The 22,949-nt window shown below is 44.2% G+C and overlaps 1 protein-coding gene across 2 annotated transcripts in view; it reads right to left on the bottom strand.

The window, feature by feature from the left end:
• Window positions 1-602: 602 nt before the first annotated feature.
• The window catches only part of Coq6 (ubiquinone biosynthesis protein COQ6, mitochondrial), a 39,416-nt gene continuing 17,069 nt past the window's right edge, over window positions 603-22,949 (bottom strand). Inside the window, exons 9-14 of one of the 2 annotated variants that reach the window (XM_075698736.1) lie at window positions 19,645-19,723; window positions 16,030-16,153; window positions 14,201-14,316; window positions 10,159-10,325; window positions 8,783-8,854; window positions 603-682 (exon numbers count right to left, since the gene is read on the bottom strand). In XM_075698736.1, coding sequence (XP_075554851.1) covers window positions 8,825-8,854; window positions 10,159-10,325; window positions 14,201-14,316; window positions 16,030-16,153; window positions 19,645-19,723 — 516 coding nt within the window. In that variant the 3' untranslated portion in view covers window positions 603-682; window positions 8,783-8,824. Of the gene's footprint in view, window positions 683-7,824; window positions 7,844-8,782; window positions 8,855-10,158; window positions 10,326-14,200; window positions 14,317-16,029; window positions 16,154-19,644; window positions 19,724-22,949 lie in introns of those variants that run through there. The other variant, XM_075698737.1, reaches the window with a different exon arrangement.

The raw sequence follows: 22,949 nt of genomic DNA, 5'->3' as shown, positions 1-22,949 counted from the left end.
ATAGGCACGCCGAGGGCCGGTAGTGTTGTGTGCGCTATAGCACCCGTACACCCGCATTCACACAGTGCAACGTCACTAACTTCTTTTTTTTTTTGCCGATATCTGCTTGTACGTTATATGAATATATAACGGAGATACCTTCTGTTCGACTCGTCGAACATCATTATAACAAAGTCGCATTTGACACTTCTGTTATACCCTGCATTTGTTATAAGCATACACGCTAATATCGGCGAAACAAATCTGCAAATTACAGACTTACATCGTTAAATTGACAATTCATTATATTCATATTCGTTATATCAAGGTTAGACTGTAGTGCATGCTTTACCACCTCAACAGTAACAGAACTCAAAATGTGACCTCTTCATTGCATTACTGCAAGCGGTTGTGGCTTGCAGATTCACATCACTTATAATGGCACAGCAGAAGAGCGTTAAGATCCTCCCATCTTTTTAACATTGCACTCAATGAACCCTGGCGAAGCGATCCACTTCAGTTCACATTGGCCACAATCGTACCAGCGTGATTTTATTGTAACCACACTATGGTAAACCTGCACAATAATCAGACACAATGACAATAAAATGAGCAACACAGTAAACAGTAATTAACCATAGTTTAATTCACACTTCATCATTTACGAAAGAGATTTAACCATTGGCTTTCATATGAATCCATTCTGAAAAAAATAGAAAAGCAAATCAACACGTCAACGCACAATGTGATAATTTTTCTGCAAAGCAGCGTAAAAGTACAATGTCAATCCATTTTGCCATTTTTTTTTTGATTAACTAATTGGAAGAAATATGAGCTCTTACCCGAGTGCTTCAACACCATTTACAGGTGTGCGAATTTCTTGCTGGAACGTAAAATGGCAGATGCACATAAGGTGCCACAGTGCAAGAAACTTCCTTTGCTAAATGTATGGCTTTTTACAACTGAATTTAGCTATGCAAATTCATACAGGCAAAAAATTTTCGAAAAATCATAAAGCTCATTATGCTGAGATTTCTATATTTCAGTGGCAAAATATACTTCACGGTTTTCTAAACAAGGAGAGTTCTGAACTGGAACTAAACCACAAAAAAATCAAGAATTGAAAAGAAAGGAAAAAAAATAGTTTTCATATTTTAGTTTCAGAACATTTTCATTTTGTTAATCCAGAGTAAAGTTGAAAAGAAAGATGCCAATGCATCTTGGCACAAATTTTCTATTCATTTGCAAATGAATATGGCTCTACATAGTGCCCACTAAAAATGACAACACTGCTGCTGCACTTTTCTACATATGTATCTGGAGGTAGGGGCAGGAGTTTTAGCAATACACCCAGAAGTGTGTATGATGCCAAGTGTCTCAGTAGTGGCGGGACACATAAAAGGAAATGGTTCGCAGCTGGAGTCACTTTCGATCACACTCGTATATGTAACTTGAAGCAGGTGTGACAGAAAGACAAACTGTGAATTGCAAACATACTCAATCAACTGAAACTAACATACAGTAGAACCTCGTGCGTTTTCCAGGCGCCAGCTTTCGCAATCGAGAACACAAAAATGACCCAAGAAAGTTACGTTCATTTTTTTACCGGTTCGTGCGTTCCCTGAAAACGCAATTTTTTGGCACCAACGTTCAGTACATCGCCAAAATGCGATCGTATGATACGTTTTCCGGCCGCTAGGTCCCATGTACACAAGAAAATGTGCGAGGCGATCGAGAACAGCATATACCTGCCTACCGCGGCAGCTTCACCGCAATACTCGCTCGCCCGTATCGCGTGAAAACGACGGCGTGTACAGCTTCTTATTCCGGTACCAGCAAATCTCCGCCGAGATGGTCGCACGCCGCATTCGCAGCTATCGCCGCCAATCCTATTGCGACAAGCGTCTTCGCCTATCTGTTTCACAGCGCGTGGTGCCACTCAGCGTTTTTAGATCTCTTTCAGTTTGAAAGCTCCGGCGCGCGGAGTGTCGCCTTTCTCTTTCCTGCCGCGCGGTGGCGCTCGCCACAGTGTTTGCCTAAATGTTTGCCCGTGTGTTTGCCCGTGCCAGTGTAGTAACGACAGAAATACGGAAAGAGAAACAACATGTTCATTGGAAAGGAAAAAAGAAACCGAAAAGCTGGTGGAACAAGGAGATACGAGAAGCGATCGCCGAACGACAGAAAGCATCTCGAGAGCACAGGCAGGCAAAGAAGGTGCAGTTGCCACAGGATGAAGTAACCAGTAAATGGGAAATATACCGGGAGAAAAAGACTCTGGTTCAAATACTGGTGCAAGCAAAATTAAAAGGTGAAAGTGAAAGTTGGTTGTCAGAAATACGTGAGAAAAAGAAGGCCGCACCTAGAATATTTTGGAATCACATAAAATTATTAGGCAGGAAGTCAACAACAATACAACAACATATCCTAGACGAAGATGAAAACAGACTGGAAGGAGAAGCAGCAATAAATTACATCCAAAAAGTAACAGCCGAATCTTTCCAAGGCAAGGACGAGGTTGTACTTGAAGAAAAAAAGAGCATGAAAGAGACCCAAGGGGGAAAGGAGCTAGTGCTTACAAATTTAAACTGGAAGAAAGCGGAAGAGAAAATTCCTAAGCGCACAGCCACAGGGCTAGACGAGGTTCCCGTTAGGCTGATAAATGAACTGGGACCAAAAAGTAAGGAAGCTCTCGTGAAAGCAGTTGAAAAAACTTTAAAAGATAGACGAATACCAGACAGTTGGCGACAAAGTAGAATGAATTTAATTTATAAAGGTAAGGGGGAGAAAGACAGAATTCACTCGTATAGACCGTTGACCATTACATCGGTAATATACAGGCTAGCAATGCAGGCAATCAAATTAAAGCTTCAAGCATGGGCAGAAAATAATGGCATTTTGGGAGAGCTTCAGAATGGATTTAGAATAGGTAGGCGTTTGGATGATAACTTGTTTGTTCTTACTCAGTGTATTGAAATATCAAAAGCAGAAAGCAGACCGTTGTATGTGGCCTTTTTGGACATTACAAGAGCATACGACAACATAGACCGCAGCATTTTGTGGGATATTCTGGAAGGGGAAGGCTTAGGTAACGATTGTATACAGCTTTTGAGAGATTTACCTAGAAAATACTGTTTGCGTTGAATGGGAAGGGATGAGGAGCGCGGAGAAAGTTCATATCAACAAGAGACTGAGGCAGGGGTGCCCTTTATCCCCGCTGCTGTTTATGATGTACATGGTGAGGATGGAGAGGGCGCTAGAAGGAAGTAATATCGGGTTTAATCTCTCATACAAACAGGCAGGTACAGTAATAGAGCAGCAACTCCCAGGTTTATTTTATGCGGACGACATTGTGTTGCTCGCAAACAAGCAAAGTGATTTGCAACGTCTGGCTAATATCTGTGGACAGGAAGGCAACAATTTAGGTTTGAAATTTAGTGTTAGAAAATCAGGTGTTATTGTATTCAATGAAAACAGTGAACAGACAGTGGAGATACAGGGCCAAGAAATACCTCGGGTAACAGAATATAAATACCTTGGTATATGGATAAACAAAGGCAACGGATATATGGAAACACAGGAAAAAACCATAACAGTCAAGGGGAAGAGAAATGCAGCCATAATGAAGCACAGAGCGCTATGGGGATACAATAGGTACGAGGTCCTCCGAGCTATGTGGAAAGGGGTAATGGTTCCAGGACTTACTTTTGGAAATGCGGTTGTTTGCTTTAAATCAGGGGTACAATCAGGACTCGACGGAAACCAAAGGTCAGTGGGTCGCCTCGCATTGGGCGCTCACGGGAAGACTACAAATGAAGCTGTGCAAGGGGATATGGGCTGGACTAGTTTTGAAGTGAGGGAAGCTCGCAGTAAAATTGAGTATGAAGAACGGCTGAGGAATATGGAGGAAAGTAAATGGGCTGGGAGAGTGTTCAGGTATCTGTACAGGCAAAACATTGATTCACAGTGGAGGAAAAGAACTAGGAAGCTTACCAGCAAGTATGCGGCCTGTGGGGTGGGCAACACAGCAACAAAGAAGGTCAAGCGGAAAGTCAGAGAGGCTGAATTAATCTCATGGGTGGCGGCAATGGAAAAGAAACCTGCCATGAGTAACTACTTAAGGGGAAAAAACGAAATTAGGAAAGAAACCGTTTATGATAACTCAAAGGGAAGCTCATTACTTTTCGAAGCGAGATCGGGATGCCTTAGAACACGCACCTATAAAGCGAGATATAAGAAGGAAGAAGAAGCATGTGCTTGCTGCGGTAAAGCTAGGGAAACGACGGAGCATATTTTATTAGAATGTGAAGACGTCTATCCAGCGGTCGATTTAGGCACCACTGGCCTCCTTGAAGCCCTTGGGTTCAGCGGGAGCAGTGGTAAAGCAAACAGGTCCGCAATAGACATCCGTAAGAGGCGATTGGAGGAATGGTGGAAGAAAAGTAGGGAAACGACAAAAGGCGGAGACGTACAAAAGCACAGTTCGCAATAGGGTATCAGAAAATTTGGACGTGGTAGTTCATAGTGTTTTTTTTTTTTTTCGTTGGTTAACCTAGGTAGGATATTAGGCAGCATAGTAGCAAGAGCTTGGTGGCGCAAGCCACCGCCCCGTTCCAAAGGGGACGCTCATAACATCCATCCATCCAGCCCGACCGGCCCGGTCCATCCCTATCGTCGCCGCCGCTGCAGCCGCCTTGTCAAAGTAGCAAGCAGTGGTTTTTTTCATGTGTGCGTGTTTACGCTGTGTGGTACAGTCATGAATTTCACACAAATATTCCAACTGCTTAGTCTGTACACACCTATAAAGACCGGTCTTCGTGGAAGTGTGGAGGGCGCACCGAGTGCTGTGCTTGTAGGTGTTCAAGACACACTGAAGAAATCGAGAGAAGCACACCTGCATGACCTGATTGAATCCAGAATTCTTGAGTTAACCTCTGAACCTAATGACTTGCCCCAGCACAGTGGCAGTGACCACATTTACTCCAAGGGAGAAGTAGATGAAAGCACCTCCTACTACTTTTTGGGCTATGTGGTGCATAAACTCAGCAAGAGTACATGCCCTTCCTGCATAGAGGATATCAGCTCTCCAGTGCCAGTTGTTGGCAGTCACTCACACCTCACGGTGTACAGGAGCTTCAAGCAAGGCTGCCTAAAGCACCTTACCAAAAAGATGTTAGAGTTCACAAATATTGTAAACAGAGCAGTTTTAATTTCATTGAAAGAAGGCCCACTTTCCGCGGATATGTTTTGGGAGGTGTTGGACGAGTTGGAATTGAAAAACCTTGCGCGGCTTGGATGTGCAGAGCATATGGCCTCTTTTACATGCCAGGTGTTGAATTTTGTCATAGTTACACGCAAGCACTTCTACACGAGAGATGTGAATCGCCGGCTGGAAAGCAGAGAAAAAGTCACCATTGCAAATAAAAAAGCTCGTCTTCTGTAGGCATTCCTTCTGTGTTTCGCACCAGGTGTGTCTGCATTCAGTGTTTGTTTGTGTGCACTTAAATAAATGCTCAAACTGAATGTGAAAAACCCTGCTCTCTGTGCTGTGCTCCGTACGTCGGTAACAGAGCGCGGAATTTCGTGACTGTTCTAGAAACAGAACGGAACATGGCTATTTTAAATAGTCTTTTATGGTTCGTGAACTATTCACAAGAACTATTGATAGCGTTACGCCAACAGGCACTAAACTATCCAGGATAAACATCGCAAATACGATGCGATAGATAAAGCGCGAAGCAAGTAAACGATCGCAGTTTTTCGCGATCTTGCTTCAGCTTGCTCTTTATCTCACCCTTACTGCTCAGGCCAAACAGTTATTTAACCATGAGACTGAATTCAGTTTCTACGTGACAACTAAAAAAAGGCCAACAAATTTGAATTCTGCGCATCCGGCGCCACAGAGATGGCTGCCGCAGCCGCTGCCGAGCGCGAGCTCTCCGGGCCGACAGTGACCGCAGCGCCGCATGGTGAGTGGAAACGGAAGGGGGCCGCTTTCTCGTGCGCGGCTCGTTGGGAGCTTGCAAACTGAAAGAGATCTAAAAACGTTGGTGCCACTGGAAGCGTACTGCACACTTTTAGCAGGCGATAACCGAAACGCGCCGCCGTTCCCTGCTGCAGGCGGGCGCGATGTGGGCAGCACATTTCGCTTCGGCGGCATCCGGCGTCGCCCACCAGCTTGATTTCGTTTCGGTTTCCCGTCGCCCTCTTAATGTGGAAACAACCAAACGCGTGTCGGGCCGCCGGAGCGCCGCCAGTTCGACGCGCGTCGGCGTCTCGTGCCGCAACGATCCGCGCGACGCTTCGCATTACGTAGATGTCAACCACAGTTGAGGCTGTCAAATATTTTTTTAGTTACTTCGGATTGTGCGTTTTCCCTGCTAGTACGTTTTTCTCGCGGTTTTTTTTCCAAAACGTACGAACGAGGCTCTACTGTATTATTCTACATTATTCACATAAGTTGCTTTTACTGCTACTCAACATCACAGCAGCTAGAAGCAATTATTTGCACCGAGCACTATATGCTGCGAGACAAATATCGATGCTTTAGCGGAACATGATATACGGATGTACGCTCTGAAGAGGTCAGGTAAAATCCTGTCAGGGTTCGCAATGCATGCGTATAATAACAAAAGGTGCATTCAGTTGTCAACCCAGTACTCTCCCACCTCAGCTGTGCCTCGCTTTGTCAAAAAGCTGCAGCGACGCCATGTGCTGTCACACAGCCCCAATGCCTGCTGCTGGCCAACTTTTCTTTTTTTACGCCCTTCAATGAGGAAGCTCAGGTGTCTCGACAGCAGAGCTCCTAATTACTAAATCGAATTCTGGCATTCTATGAACCAAAAGCACGATCTGATAACGAGGTACTCCATATTATGACCACCTGGGGTTATTTTACATGAGCCCAATGCACGGCAGACGGGCGTTGTTCAATTCCAGCCCCATCAGAATTCGTGATCAGCAGTGCAATGTGATAGCCGCTGGGCTCCTGCACCAGGGAGCAGAGCTCCTCCAACTACAATGATGCAGCGGTGGATAAGGTGGTGGTGCCAAAAATGCATATTCTTTTCGTAATCGTTTAAGCTCACTTTCAGCTCCCGTTTTCCTGCTGCATGACAGGCATGACAGGACACACTCAGCCCATTTTTTATGCCAGCACATAGAAGGAGAAGCCGTGCGAAGTGTGGTCACTTTGACGGTTGGAATTCTAGTCACTTGCCAGAAACATGTGTGGGCTAAAGGACATGTGAAAACGAATTCACGGCCAGGCAACATTTTTATTTGATTCTGCTTGTCACAAAGGCTCTAGGTTTATGCGTGCCATGCGTAAGGACTTTGTTAAATTGACACCATGAATGAAAATTACTTCACTAATTCATGACAAAAAAAATGGATGGCGAAGAAAGATCGGGAAATGACAAAAATCTCGCAGATTTCACTAAATTAGGTTGTTGTATCAAGGTGCAACTGCATTGGGGCCTTGAGCAGTGGTCAAACAAGGAGTGTTGCTGGAGCCAGTGTTTCGACAAAGGGACTTTTCTTCCCTAGGGCAGCAACTGCTTTCATTAGCAGCCTTTCTATATATGCATACCCTCCATATACCCTCCTCCACCTTAAATGGGGGAGGAGGAGGAGAATAAGCTAGTGCATGGCATGGGGTAGCTGATGTCAAAGTATTAAAAAAAAAAGATAAACGGTACTCAAAATGAGAGGGGAAGAGACAAAGGGAGGCTCGGTGTTGTGATATAAAGTCTCACAGGTGGCGGTACCAGTGTTGGGTTCTTTCCAGAAGTGCAGATAAAAACCAGAAACACAAAAAAAATTTACGCATGTAAGTAGGCATTGCCAATCTGGTGTCCCTGGTTCTCTGAAAAAGCAGGAATTAAGCATATAATCAATAAAGAACTTGAAAAAAAAAAAAGAAACAAAACAAAACCTGGGCAGGAGAGGGGCAGAAAAGTTTCTTTGTCCCGATTTCCCTCCTCCCCCCACTCACACCCTCTTTTTTCCCCCCAAATTTTAGAGCGATGATACGTGCAGTTTAAACATTCTTAGAAAACCATGCACACTTGATTGGCAGCATCCACCTATATGCATAAATCCTTTTTTCGTTGCCAGTTTTTATCTATACTTCTTGAAAGAACCCAACACCAGTATCCCTATACGCTTTACCCTTTCTGTCAGGACACCAAACCTCCCTTTGTCCTGCCCTCTTTATGTTTTTCAGTACTTTGAAAGTGGCTATACCCCCCCCCCCCACGCATGGGCTTATTCTCCTCCTTCTCCCCAATTCAGGGTTGGGGCAAGTGAGCTATGCATGCATCGAAATGCTGCTACAGAACGCAGTTGTTTCCCTGACGAAGGAAGGCCCCTTGTCGAAACGCTGGCTCCAATGACCGTCCTTGTCTGACCACTGCTCATCACTTCAAGCCTCCAATTACAAGTGAACTTCTGTCTTGTTTGTATTGGGGCTTTGTCACTCTGTTTTTACAAGCAGATGATGATTGAAAATTCAGCCTAGAAAAATGTGCAAATACACTTTACATTATTCATAGCAGTGCTTAAAAAGGATAAGCGAAAGTACCAGATGGGAGCGGTGAGAAAGCTGAAGTAGTCTGATTTTGGTGCAAGGGACTAAAGCTATCCACCTCAGCTTCTCTCTAGCCTGTTTAGAGACCCAGCTATCCCCCCCAGCTTCTCGCTAGATTCCACCAATTATTCGTATATATTTGGAAAGCTAATGCCACAGATATTCTTGATGAGTTCCCTTCTGGCAGACAAAAAACAAGAAACCAATTGTACTCACCTGTACAACATGCTCGTGCAAGAAAAATGCTCGCAATCTTGCTTAATATGACGCACGGTCAACTATCCTTTCCTGAAAGAAAAGGTCGAACAATAAATTCGGCACATTAGACAGCAGAATCAAGCAGGAGAATCAGGCATCACAAGCAGTCGAACATCAAGCATCAAGGTGTCACCGCTGACCGGTCAACTAATGCTGAAAAAGAAAACATCCACTGACTGCCAAGAAGTGTACATAAGCTAAGAGCTTGTTAGTTACAGTTAGCTAGAGTTAAATAGCTGCAGAAAGTATGCCCAATGACCACAGCTCAGACACCACTGTGCCAGTTTCCCAGTAATCCTTCCCAATTTCTTTCCAAAAGAAGAAGACCAGCCTGCAGGAAGTCATTTTCCACTGGCCAAGAATGACACACTCTAGTTGCTATCACTCTGCAGGAGCAATCAGTAGCAGATTGCCAGATTTGGCTGGATTGCACGAAACTGGCTAATTACTACCAGTATACTATTAGCGATGTTGTGGCTAATAAACTGGATAGTGAGTACTCCAGTGGGTCCATATTTTAGTGAGAAACAAAATCAAAACATTAATGTTTTCCATTGCAGCAAAACGGTGCCCCTATGCTACATTACATTATTCTCTCGCCAGAGCTTATATTAACCCTTTAAGGACGAGCATTGCCTACAGGCAGTATAACAGAAAACCATTTTTTTTTCCTTGCTGACTTTCGGTATTGAGTAGGAAGTGTCTGGCTAAAGGCCTTCGGTCAACGCTGACTGACAGGCAGCAAGCGTCATTTCTTGATTTAGAGCAGGAACACAGGACAAGGAATAAGAAGGCTGGCACGCAACTTGCTTTCTTTTGAAAGCACAGTGAAAGGAGACAGACCAATGCAAGCTCTCCAGCTGCACTGATTTCACACATGTGACATAAAGCAAATGAAACTTACACCAATGGTTCACATATGACGGAGCTGTCAGTACAAATTCCAGTCACAGGAAGTTTGGGGTGAAGCCCACTTCCAGTTTCCTGCCTGGTGCTTCCCTTATATTGCTGAAAAGCTTTCGCAAAGTATTTCTTCTTTTCGGTGATTATGCTTATTTTGATTGTACCATTAGGTGGTGGCACGTCAATCACCGGCACAAAAATGAGAGTGCCCGAGGCGACCACAGAGTCATTTTGGCTGCCCCTGGAGAATTCGTAGCCACTTTTGCATTTGGTGCCCACAAGCCTGAGTCATTAGGATCTTGTGAAGCTTTTACGCATCCCCGCTCACTCGGATCCAGTCAGACTTTTACAGGTTCAGATTCGCACGGGCATTAGGGGAAGTGTGAGCAAATGGAGCGGCAAACGTGTCAGCTGACCGGCGGTGCACGCACCTTGAGACCAACCCAGGCGTCGATGAGCTGCAGCCCCACACTGCGGGCTGCCACCACAGGCAGCAAGTTGAAACGATAGAGCCCGACCAGAGCCTCGATGGCCAGCAGGAAGGGCACGGTGTGCCGCTGACGCAGTGTCTCGTAGCGCAAAAGCGTGTCGAAGCTCACTGCACAAGTCAACAAGCATAAGTGAACTCATACAGCGATCTCATACATCTTGGGAAGAACCATCTGTATGCATAATTACAAATAAAGCACAATTTGTGGCACAAACTTTTTCATTCACAGGCAAGTTGTGAAACAGCCAAAGAGGAGGCGTCATTCCTACAAGTGTCAAGTACGAGTCTGTTATACGAGTTCCATGGTTCTCCCCACGGTGCGCGGCAATGAGAATGCTGCCCAGCGCTAAGGTTTACTGTCCACTGCTCCGGTTTCCCACCCACAGCATGGGCTTACTGCCTACCACACCGCATGGGTTTACTGCCTACCACACCGCATTTACCACCCACTGCTCCGGTTGACCTGCCGAAATTTCCAATTCTTATTTTTTTTCGAGATTGCCAGGGTTCCTTTATCCCTTGGGGAAATACAAGAAAGAGAGGTGTAGAAGTTGAGAAAATTGGACGTTTCTACAACTTTCTGCAGTGCTGTCATTTTGAAACCATATTAAAGAGGAGAAGTCTTACCTTCAAATAATCACATCACCGTATTTCACCATACAGAAATAAAGCAAAAGCAGTGAACAAAAATTAAATGCGTCGTAATTCATTACTGCTGCCACACGGACACAGGCAGCACTTCTATTGGCTAATGCAAGTTTGAATGATGGGTGAGTCTTTCACGCACATTTTAGCAACGGCAAGCTGTTAATTTCTTTGTTCTGACAAAATCTGGTGAACATGGTAGAATGCGTCTCAGGCATGGGTTAGTTTTATGAAGACACAAACAATGCAAAATCGGTGAAATTACAATCTAAAATGACGAAACAGTCGTATTAAAAAAAAAGAAAGAAAGACTGGTTGATCTCTCTTTCATAGGTATTGGTCATAACACGAAAGTGAAATGTATCTTCACAGAAGGAGTTGCAGCTTTGCTGGTTGTTTAGAAATACAAGACCATAAGTTTACTTTGATGTGCATCGATGTGCACATTGATGGCTTGTTCATCCTCCAAGTGCCTTGGCAGTGACTCCACCACTGTCTTAACGTCAACCGGCCCGTTAACAGCCTGGTCTATTATACTGGGGTTGCCAAAGGTGTTTCGCAGGTGTCCTGTCTACGTAAACAGCACTCTGAGTAATATAAGGCACTTGGCGATACCATAGAGAGGCAAGAGATGGGTAGGGTGTTCGGGGTATATGAAGCCGTTGCAAGTAGACATCACAGGCACCCTACCACTGAACAGGGATACACGACAATTGGTACACAAGTGAACGTTGCCAAATGACTTGTTGACGGTAAACATTTCCCAGAGACACTGCATTGCACACACCAGAGCACTGCACAAATTTGCCAGAAACCACAGGCGTTCGCAAACTGTACAAGTGAAGCCGAAAGGGTTGTCCATAAATCGCTTCACAAACTTGCAGTCTGCAACTGGAAAAGGCACACTATTTGCGGGTCGGCGGCTTTCTCACAGTTTTACTTGGCATGCAGCATCCTGTTGCCGAGCGGCTTCTTCAAAGGCAGGAGCATTTTGGCCCTGCTTGGAAGTGCATTTGGCAGACCGGTAACTGATGAATACGAGGCAGAGTTGGTAGTGCGTGCCTGGTACACACGAATACGCTGTGCTTCCCACCGGCATTTCTTTCACTGGTCCAACGTGGTCAATTTCTGACATTCACCTGTCAACGTCGCCTTTCTGCTGTGCTTAACGCAGCAGCATAGTTATTGAGTCATCCGAGACAGCCTGTCTGCTACGCACTTGGCGGACTTTTCGCGGCGAAAACAGAGGGAAATGCTTGCTTGGGTGGCATCGAGCGTGATAGGCTCTGTGGCGCATGCGACATGTGGCCCTGTGCACATCTCTACACAGAATGCCGTAGACTCCCTTTAAGACAAACTCAAAGGGGCCATGAAAATTCGTTAATCTTATAAGAAGAATAATTGGCAACATGACCAAGTGCATCCAGATATCTTACTTCAAAACAGCAAATGAAGTAGACTTACAAGGGGGAAAAATGACATAACAATTATTCATTTAGCTGAACTTGATAGAAAACTGCCTTCAAGTGGTACTCTTGCTTGGTTTCATTCAGTTCGTGATGGTCGTTTGGCACTTCTGTGCAAATTGGCGAGCAGCCACAAATGACGTCATCTCACCTAATGACCTTAAAAATACTTCTGTGCATTCGTGCTGCTAGAAAAAGTTCACCTGGGAGTTCAAGTAGGCATTTGCCACCTCACAGATTGTCGGTGCAGGCTCCAAGCAAGCGTAAGTACGAAGGAGTGTGCTGAGCGCAGGGCAAAGCCACACAACCTAGAGGAAAGTCTAGGTAATCTTGAGCAAAGTGGGGAAGGACAAACAAGGCGAAGCATCACGGAGGAGGAAGGTAGGCAGAGGCAAGCTGGGTTGACCTCCTCTGGCAGTTGCTACATGTTTTGCTTGCGAGACGGATGTATTGGGTTCGTCTTGTGATGACATCGTCCCCATGTGCCGTACACTGTGTGTGCAAGTGAAAGTGTGTGATGGTGAGCCGATGATAGCAGCTCAATCTCATGTGTGAAAAGGAGGAAAGGGGGGAGGGAGTGCGCCATCTTCCATCGCGCGCGTGGCACCGGGGAGGGAAGGGGAGGGAGGAGGGCGTTGTGCTTGGGCAGTGCACGGTTGCACGGGCTTTATCTTGAAAGCGATCTGCTTTAGGGGCACAGTCTAGGTGGGCTGATGGCTCATAGCTTTGCATGCGCTGTGTTCTTGTTGCACAGTTTACATTGAAGCGATAGACAGTACAAAGGTCACTTTGCTCACTGATGATGCCGCAATTCCTCACGCCAGCGTTTTGACAGCGAGCGTCCGCGATCATAGAGTGTGATGTGTTCATGTTTGCCCGTGCATGCTGACTCCGTTCTTGTCAATTTAGTTAATAAGCAAATGAAAGAGGCGTTCTGCTCTGGCGGCTGCTACATATGGTGCGCCCATGTAAGCCCTGCGACGCGGACAGTTTAGGCACACTGAGGGTTGATAGCTTCGTGTGTGCTAAAGCACCCATACACTTGCCCATCACCCGCATTCACAAAGTGAAACGTCACTGTCTCTTTTTCGTTTCCTCCTCTTGCTTTTGCTGCTGTACACAGGCGATGTGTGCTGCAGGCCTCCAGTAGGGTGCGTCGATGCGCACACCCCCAGGTACAGTGCATCGAGGCACCCTAGCATGCAGGATCGGTAGCGGTGGTGGTCACTCCGAATGTTTTTCTTAACCGAAGAGCACGTCTCAGGTGGTTCGTCCTAGGCGGATTTTTTTTGCATTGAGTCAATGTAAAACCAAACAAACGATCCCATGCTGTTCATTATCTGCAAAAATTTGGCTTAACCGAGTTCATCTTAACAAGAGTTCCCTGTATATTGAATATTCAAAAAATCTAATAGTAAATATTCGACTCTGGAATCGAATTACTTACATTCTCTATTCGATTACATTTGGTGATATTCAAGTATTCACACAGCCCTAGTATTTACTTGTGTAAGGCCAACACGTCGCTTTGGAGAGTGAAAATAAAAAAAAAAAGAAGTTTCACTAAGTGTCACACACATACTCACATGCTGGCTAATTCCCACAAGCCGATACAAGATAGCATTAGCCTGCTTTTGAAAAACAGGTTGACAACACTGTAACTGGGTTCGCAGTCGGCTGCCAGTGGTCGTATTTATTTGCATAGCAGCCTCAAGGCGGTTGGAGGCTTCAGTGAGTAGCCATACGCCAGCCTTGTGTAAGGCCCACACGCATTAAAAAAAAAAAGTGTGTGTTTTACACAAACAAGTACAGTACATGTGAAAATAAGGCAAGGTTAATAGCTAGAGATCAACAAACGCATCAATAGCTCACCTATTGGCATTCCATTCCACACAGACTCAACCAAGAGCTGGGCCAGTTCCTGGGCATCACCAAAGCCAAGGTTCGCACCCTGACCTGCCATTGGGTGCACTCGATGGGCAGCATCACTGCATAAATGATTAAGAGATTAAAAAGCAGGTCTCAAGTGCTTTGCATGACAGTAGCACTAATTTCCTCATAAGCGTGATTAATTAACTCATCCAGCTCCACCATTAACTTTCTGAGGTTTTAAGCAAGCCACATTTTTGAACTACGAATAGGTGCTCTTACAAGTGCTGCTGAAACACCAGACACTTGCTTATACAGCCTATGCTAGCATATGCTTTATTCCTTAGATAAAAACATAATGCCGCATGGATTGGCTGATATGGCATGAAGTCGCGTGTGGTTTGTTGCGCTACGTCCACTTGTAGACAATTGGTGGTAAAAGCTGCAATCGTACAGTGCATCCTGAAAACTTAGTTTCCTGACTTTCAAACGTGCATGAGTGATAATGCGGCACAATTTTTCTGTCGTGAAGTGATCAAAAGACAGTCAATGAACATGAAAATACAACAAAAACTTAGTGCAAACATTAAAAATTCAAAATGTAACTTTCAAGGGCAGCTGTGATGCTATATACTATATACTATATATAACTCGCTGCACAGTGTTTTAGAAACATGGTACAAATGTGTATCAAAGGATGTCCAACATTCCAATCCTTGGTTATTCAAAGTGGCTTAAAGCCCACCTTTGTGCCGTGCCCCCTTTACCAAGTTCTCTAACACCTTCTTATTTTTCAGCTTATTGCTGTATGTTTGTTTTAGGTGCTTTATAAAATCATGATAAAAAAAAACACACTTTCACGAAAGGCAGCCTCTATTTGAATTACGATATCTACATCTTCTGCTGCCCTAACCTTTTCAGCAGGAGCCATTAATGCATGTAGTAGAGATTTTCTTACTGCTACCAAGCCTTTCTTGTCTTTAGCATTGTGCTGATATGTGGTAGAAGTTTGTTGCAGAGCATTATGATGACGTAGAAATCCCACAGATATTTCTTCAGGGGGACGCAGGGATGAGATCATGAAAACTGCAAATAGGATTTTAGGAAACCGCCTGTTTCAGCACCTGCAGTGGTTAATCTATGCTATGTCATTACAGTTTAGCTGAAAATGCACTCTAAATGCCCCCCAAAATCGTTTTGTCAGTGCAGATGGCGAGAAAGGAGCCTAAAATGGCCAGTTTTAACGAGAAGATTATAACCTAGCCATGTTTGCAGATGGGGGCTGGCACTGCATCTTTGTTGCACAATTGCTTCATGTACCTGTGACTGTCATAGGCTAACACATGCAATGCAATGCAAACACCAGTGAAGTAAAGGAACAGCGCTACAGAGCATGTGCACCAATACCGAAGGCACCATACCTCAATCAACTTTGTCGTACTGTCATGTGTACATTAATTTGCTCCTTGCCGGTGACCTCTTTTCACTCATGTGTAACTGTTTACCTATTTATTGCTCGATGACAGATGGCAAGTCATGTATGTCATTGCCCGGTACAAGTACTACTAGTATCTGCTTATTTGTGCAAATTTGCCATGCCGTAGTGGTTGCAATGTATGACTTGAAATAGCAAGGTCACTAGTTTGACGTTAGGTGTGCCTGCCTGCATGTCTTTTCCTTTTCTTTTAAATCACGCCCTGTCAGAGCAAGGCACCAAGAACAAACGAACTTGATGAGCCTCTTGCCTAGCTCATAAACACTGTCTGAAGTGAGACCCAACATGCGTGGGCTTTCAGCATCAGGCTGTAGAGACCAAGTTAAGCACAACTTACCCGATGAGGGCTACTCGGGGTAGCACATAGTGGGCAGCATAACTCAGGCCCAAAGGGAAGGTGGCACGGCTTGCTGGCACTAGTGAGAGGATGCGCATTGGCGCATCACTGCAGGCAGGGGGCGCTAGTCAAAGAAAAGAAAGCAGGGTGGATGCAAAGCGAGGTAACTCATGAATGCCACAGCACAAAACATTACCCATGTACATAGAGACAAAACACACATTGTATTGTTTCTTTAGAGACATCACTACACACGCTGTTTGTATCTGCCCAGCAATATTTGGATCAATCCGTGCCAAACACCTCAGAAAGCGAACTTGACCACCCGCACTTTCTTCTAAGAAAATAAAATAAAAAAGAAAACTTGCGTTACCAAGAATTGCTTTACCAAGATTCACTTCACCAAAAGAAGAGAGAAACTAATTTGGCCAGGCTTTTGTGCACCTAAATTACTTTTCACAGAATTTTTTTTTTCTGTGCACCATTACCCTTTGAATACTATGGTAAAGATAGAACCAATGTAAAGAAAATAAGCAAAAATGCAATATCTCGTGGGCACACTTCATTATGCTACAGTTAATAGAAAAGGCATCACATATTCATACTCAAGCCCGTCAGGGGGCATTACTTATCCTACGGGGTGCTTCAAGGCAAATTACTGCAGTGAATTTGGAAAGCTTTTGGAGCTATTTTAATTTATGAAGTGTTTTATTTATTGAATTGTTTTACTGAGCTCTTTCAACTACATCGGCTAAATTATTTTGTTTAAGCAGCTGCTGAACTCAATGGATCACTAGCTTTGATGAAGGTGAGGTCTTATTGTCAAAAAAAAAGGGCAAAATGCCTCATGTTCGGGCACAAATAATGCCATGAATTAATTCAAGTAGTCTAAATTTAATGCATTTGGCTGTTTATCTATAAAGCATTTATCTCTGAAAGTTTAATCAATGTACATTTCATTCTCAGCGACAAAAAAAAAAAAAAAGCAGTTTTGCCCGAAGGGCACCGACAGCAATGGCAATGATTAGCTTTGCCTTGAATTCCTCAGGTGGCGTTCGAACTATAGACTGGTGCGACATGTTGGCATGACGTAGCACGCAAGAAAACTCCCTCCTGCTGGGCAGAAGGAAGGGTGCCCTGTAAGCTACCAGACGTCCCACAACGCTGCCGTGATGGAGCGCCGCTAGTGATTTGCATTGGAGGCATTGCACCTCAATGGTACATGAGGCAAGACCGACAGGTAACCATCGGCATTAGTCATCAGCACCCAGTGAAACATTATATAATGTTAGCTTGACATTTACTGTCCAATCCGTTCAGACCTGTGCATACACACAGCATCTTAGCAGCAAGATTAGTGAGCTTATAGCGCAAGTGTGCAAAACACTCCTGCCAGCAAAGGAGAGCAAAACGCTGTCCTAGCTTGGTGGCAGAGCCAGGACAGCGTTCTGCATTTGTGCAGAAAAAATTGTGCACAAACCATTGACATTGATTGTCAGTGTAAGTGAATAGCCAAAAACAAAGGAATGACTGAGCGAGCGAATGAACAAACAAGCAAATGAATAAGTGAGCGAGTAAATGAATGAACATTTTCTTTGCAGAGTCTGACCACCAACCAACCACGAAAATGACCGAAAGAGGCAAAGAAATCTACTCCCTTTAAAAACATCCCCATACGAGATGCATGACTGTAGTAAAAACATACTTGTGCACTATCTCACATTATTGTAAAGACTAAAGCGCATATCTTGCTTTTTTAGAATAATTATTAGAGCTGGTTAGTTCTGGGCCTACAGAACTGTCACTGCTGATGGTGGCAGCACATGTGTAGTATTAACAGATTATGTAAATCTTGCAAAAACTATCAAAGTTGCTGTTTAGCAGTTACATAACTCACTCAAGCCCAACAGGCTTTGACAGTCTTGAAAGCTTGATGCAAAACCAGTGAGAAGTGTCCATGCAACACAGGGATAAGTCAAAAATGCAGTATATTTGTGTTAATTCGATCTTGACCTAAGATCCCAGCTGGTGCCCATACATATTCTATGGACCAAAACTTTTATTATTTTGATTCTGAAATTGGACCTTGTCGAATAACTTAAACTTGACTGGTTACCGCGCATGCACCTGCTGACCTGAATGGCAGCAGCGTTTGTCTTTCCAGGGCTAGGAGAGGGAGAGTGCATTGAAGACATGTTGTCTCCAGCCAAAAATGCTGATTTTCAGCCTGCCCTAGTACAATTTTCAAGCACAAATGGCAGGTTGGAATGAATTGTTACTCCATTTACCAGCTATTAGCATGCATACTTTTTAGAAGAATATTGGTCAGGAGGTTGCCTGTACATTACCGTCACATACGAAACCACATTTGCAGCATCAGCAACCACCTACCATCGGAGCCAGTGTTACTGCCATTGTCATCAGAGGGTGGCAGCCGGAAAAGTTTTCAAATAGGATGGCAATGGCCACGGGGCACTTTTGTGCTTTTCAGCTAATTCAAAGAATAAGTTATTTTATGTGCTTAGCTAGCAGTAACAAAGTAATGCCACGTGTCTTCAGCACTCTAGACTTGCACACATCACAGGACAAGCTGGCAAAGTGGTTAGTCTAGGCTTTGCGATTGTAATACAGTGGGTCGAGAAATGTGGAACATCAAACGCACTGAACCAGAAGGAGGAAGATGTGCTGTAGTCCCTAAACGGCAATCAAAAGCCGAGATTAACGATGCAAGCATCAAGTGCAAATAAATTTCTGATCTGTGAAGGTAAACTCTGCAATTACACCTTATTACAATTGCCATAATCAGAGGCATGCTATATTTTCCGTTTCTATAAAATCAGCTGTACGTTAAATTTGTACGTATACTTTTTCTACTATGAACTCACAAAAAGTTAGGTGCTCATTGGATTCAGGGGTGTTAGCACTGTGTAAGAACACTGCCAAATGAAGCAGCAGTGTGTGTGGGCATTTATTCTGCTTCTTCTTTTAATTCAAATCTCAGCATAACACGGTCAATTCCATCAGTCATGTCAAGGTCCAATAAACCGAACTCAACTGTAGCACATGACTGCACGCACCTCATACGACTCACTTCTTGCGACTCAATAAAGGCCAATAGCAACAAAATCCCACTTTGGTTTAATTGGTTATACATGAGTGTTATATACTGTTGAAGCAATCTTGGCAAAGTTGTTATGCTGTAAAATGCCTAATTTTCGTATCAGGGGCCCTCTAAATAGCATCTAAACAGACAATGCGTGTACCTGGTGGTTAGCGGGTATGATGCAAATCCTTGCATGCCGCCTCAGAGATACCCCACCCCCGCCCAAAGAGCACTGCAGGTGGTGCCCAATCTCGGAGGCTGTGCGCCACTTCCAGTCAGCGGTAATGGCACTACTTCTTTTTTATGTGGGTATGAAAAACATTTCCTTCTGCGAGCTTTTCGTGAGGCATCCACACGTGTTTAAAACGCAAGATTTTGCATGGAGGCTGCCTTATATTTGTGTTATATGAAACTAGGCTTTAAGCGCTGTTCGAAATTGTGTTCCAGTCGGCGTTTAGGCTGGCAATGCGAGCCGCTGCATTTTGCAGCTTCTTTATTGCTGAGTCACTTACCGGCACCGAACCTTTCAAGTAGTGACGCAACTGTGGAGAGGGCTGTGTTGACCAGGGGCATTTGCCTGCCTTCACCCCACTGTAGCAGATGAGATGAAAAACAAATGCTGTTGGCACATCAGGTTTGTGTTTAGGCATCACAACATGCAAATAGTACGCCAAGAAAATAGTAAGTTCTGTGCGGTGGCACAGGAAGCAGACAATACAGCTCGCACGTTAGTTGCAGTTGCTGCAATGGCATCTGTAACATGCACATTTGATGCATTGTTGGCTTAAACAATGACTAGTGTTGCCGTATGTAATTGGGTACATGCATAGAATGCTGACAAAGAAACAATAAAAAAAAAGAAAGATTGACTAAAATGACAATGTGCAGCTAACCATAATTGCAAGCCACTGTGCATGCTCAAATTCCATTTGCAAAGGACAGAAAAGTTGTGGACAGAAAAAAGAAGTCACTATTTCAACAAAACACACTGCAACTGAAGCTTCCTTCCAAACCAGTCTGTTGCTGAAATTGCAGAGGCAGAGCTGGCCTCCTTTCCCGAGTGGAACTGGGAAGCCCCTTTTTGATATTATGAGGTACATAGCTTACGAGGCCTTGTTTATGCTGCTGTGTGACTTTGTGCACCTCTTATAACTAAGGGCATTAGAAGAAGGCAATGCCTTGAGAAGTGCAAGTCATCGCGGTTCTATTCTTCACAAAGAACGTCCTGCTTGAGAAGCGCAAAATGTCCAGTAACAGACATGGAACCATGCATAATTTGGAGGATGCTTAAGCTTTGCCTCTAAGAGTGGAACACCCGATAGCATTCAAAGTTCCCTGACTGCTTCTCACGCTTCCCGGCAACTGCACCTTATGTAACTGCAATGTTTACCGGCGATTGCTGTTGGCGAACGCTATGCACGAAGGTGAGCACTATCTGGATGGTGTCGTTGCAAGGAACCGAGCGCATGGCACTGCTCTATGAATGGTAGAAACGCTGGAAAAGGCGTTTGTGTTTGAGTTTGTGCGTAACAGAATTATGTCTTTTGGTATATACAAATTACAATCCGACACTATCATGTCTGTAGGTTGTGTTTAGGTTGTACTTTACGATTCTTCTGATGCATCTTACTTTGAGGAATTCAAATAGTTCAGCAATGCCACTGTGCCACACGCAGGGCCTGTATGGTTGTGGTTCGGAATGATTTTCCGCTAAACGGCGTCCAACAAGACACCGACACCGGATTTTATGCGACACGGGGCCCTAAATGCTGTCGCATTAAAGGGTTTTGCAGTACAACATGGGGAGGGCCAGACTTTATTCAGAATGGCCAAGTGACATTCTACGTGGCAAAAAAGAAGTTGAACAAACAACCAAAGACAGCATGTATGATAAGAGGGACTGGTTAAAAATCATAGTGTTTACTTATGTGCGTGACAATATAGTGCTTAAGCAGGTGCGAACTATGCTAAACAAACAAAGGTGTGAAGAGCTAGGCACTACGCTCAGAAAGAGTGAAGAGGAAGAAGGAAGTCAAAATAGCACATTTGGCTAGAATAAGAGTTAAAGGCCCACAGTAGACATTCTTTTAGACAAACTTGAATGGACCTCAAATATCTGCTACAAGACGCATGACTTAACACTTCCAAGCATAGCAGATCCCACAGATAACTAGTGTTGCAAAGCTTTTTGTTCCTTTACCTGTCAATAGCTCTTACTCTTTCCTGCCATCTATCTCACAACCATATTGCTTCTGATTCCAGACTGCAGTGACACTGCAGCTTTATCCTATGTACTAAATGCTTAGCAGATGCACTGCTTAGTACTTATAACATGTTGAGTATTTGCCAAATACTCAGCATACTTCAGGTATATTTTGCCAGCTCGACAACAGCTTCTTGCTGTGCAGCTTCTTACAGCTTCTTGCTGTGTCTTGAGTTTTAAGGTGGTCTGGAAAATGCTGAAGAAATGAATGATCATAAAGAGCAGCGCGATCTAAAGAAGTCACAGTGTTGCTTCACTGTTCCAAGAAGCACAGAATTCGTTTTCCAGAGATCAGCAGGAAGTTCAGGGAACAATTGCAGCAGGGCCATTACATGTATTGACCACCTCGAACCTCCTTTAAAAAAAAGTTATACTTTCCTCACGTATGTTCCCTCAGTCTTTTTGAGCATTCTTATTTTCTTTATTACTCATCTTTCCTATATAAGCAAGCCTCTGTGATAGACTGGGTTAACAGAAACATCAATTTTATGCACACTAAACAAAGATCCTCAAACTGTTCAGCCTGCAGTGTCGTCACGAACACAGACCACAGCATACCACCTGAGCTGAATGTGCGAGTGCATTTACAGTGCATTTACAGTGCATTTACAGTGCATTTACCACTCACACAAGGTGCAGTTTTCAATGGCGCTGCTACTTGTAGGGACCTCACTCCGAGCAACGTGCAGAGCAGTTGTGTGATGCCAGTACCTACAACAAGGCACACATGTTGCAGTGTCCACAAAGAATTGGTCATGCAGTGAGCCCGTAAAGCATGCCTGCCAGACTCTGGTGCCCAACGAAGTGAGTTGGTTTGCTGTGCTTGAGACGATCAGTGTCCAGCATGCCAACAGTTCTTTTTATAGTAACAAACTTTCAATTTTAGAAATGGGCCGTGCCCACATCTAAAATGTCACTAATACTATTCAGGCTGAGTGCTTTCATCATCTGTTGCAATTTATAACAGTATGACTAATGCATAACTACATAACTACCTCGAAGTATAGCAATATACCGTATTTACTCGCATAATGATCGCAATCGCGTAATGATCGCAACCCTGAATTTTGTCATCAAAAGTTGCTTTTTTTTATTTCCCATGTAATGATTGCACCCCGAACTTGCTGCAGCGATATGTCGTGTGCCAAGTTTAGCTAATAATGATCCCGCTTACCATCTGCCGAATGCTATGCGAACGACTCTTCAAGACAAACCAAGCGGTCTGCATGCACCAAACATTCTTAAGCAGATGCCCCATTTCATTCTTTTTATCACTTTCCGAACTTCCATGACAAAAAAGAAAAGCTACAACCAAACTTGCCTTTATTAGTGTAGGCTTTATAATGGTTGTGGTAAACAACAACAAAAAAGGCGCCTTTTGATTCTTCTCAACTGCGCTTGTGGGCACGAAACAAATAGCGAGCAGCAACGATAGCAGCCACGTTTACACTGATACGTTAGAAGTGTACCCTAGTCGTACGCGGACGCTTGTAACACAGCTAAGATATTCGCCCACCCTTAGCAGAAGCGTGCCGTATTAGGATAGTAATGAAG

Source organism: Dermacentor variabilis, chromosome 7 (assembly GCF_050947875.1).
Source record: "Dermacentor variabilis isolate Ectoservices chromosome 7, ASM5094787v1, whole genome shotgun sequence".
Lineage (NCBI taxonomy): Eukaryota > Metazoa > Arthropoda > Arachnida > Ixodida > Ixodidae > Dermacentor > Dermacentor variabilis.
This window is presented reverse-complemented; position numbering and strand designations above follow the sequence as displayed.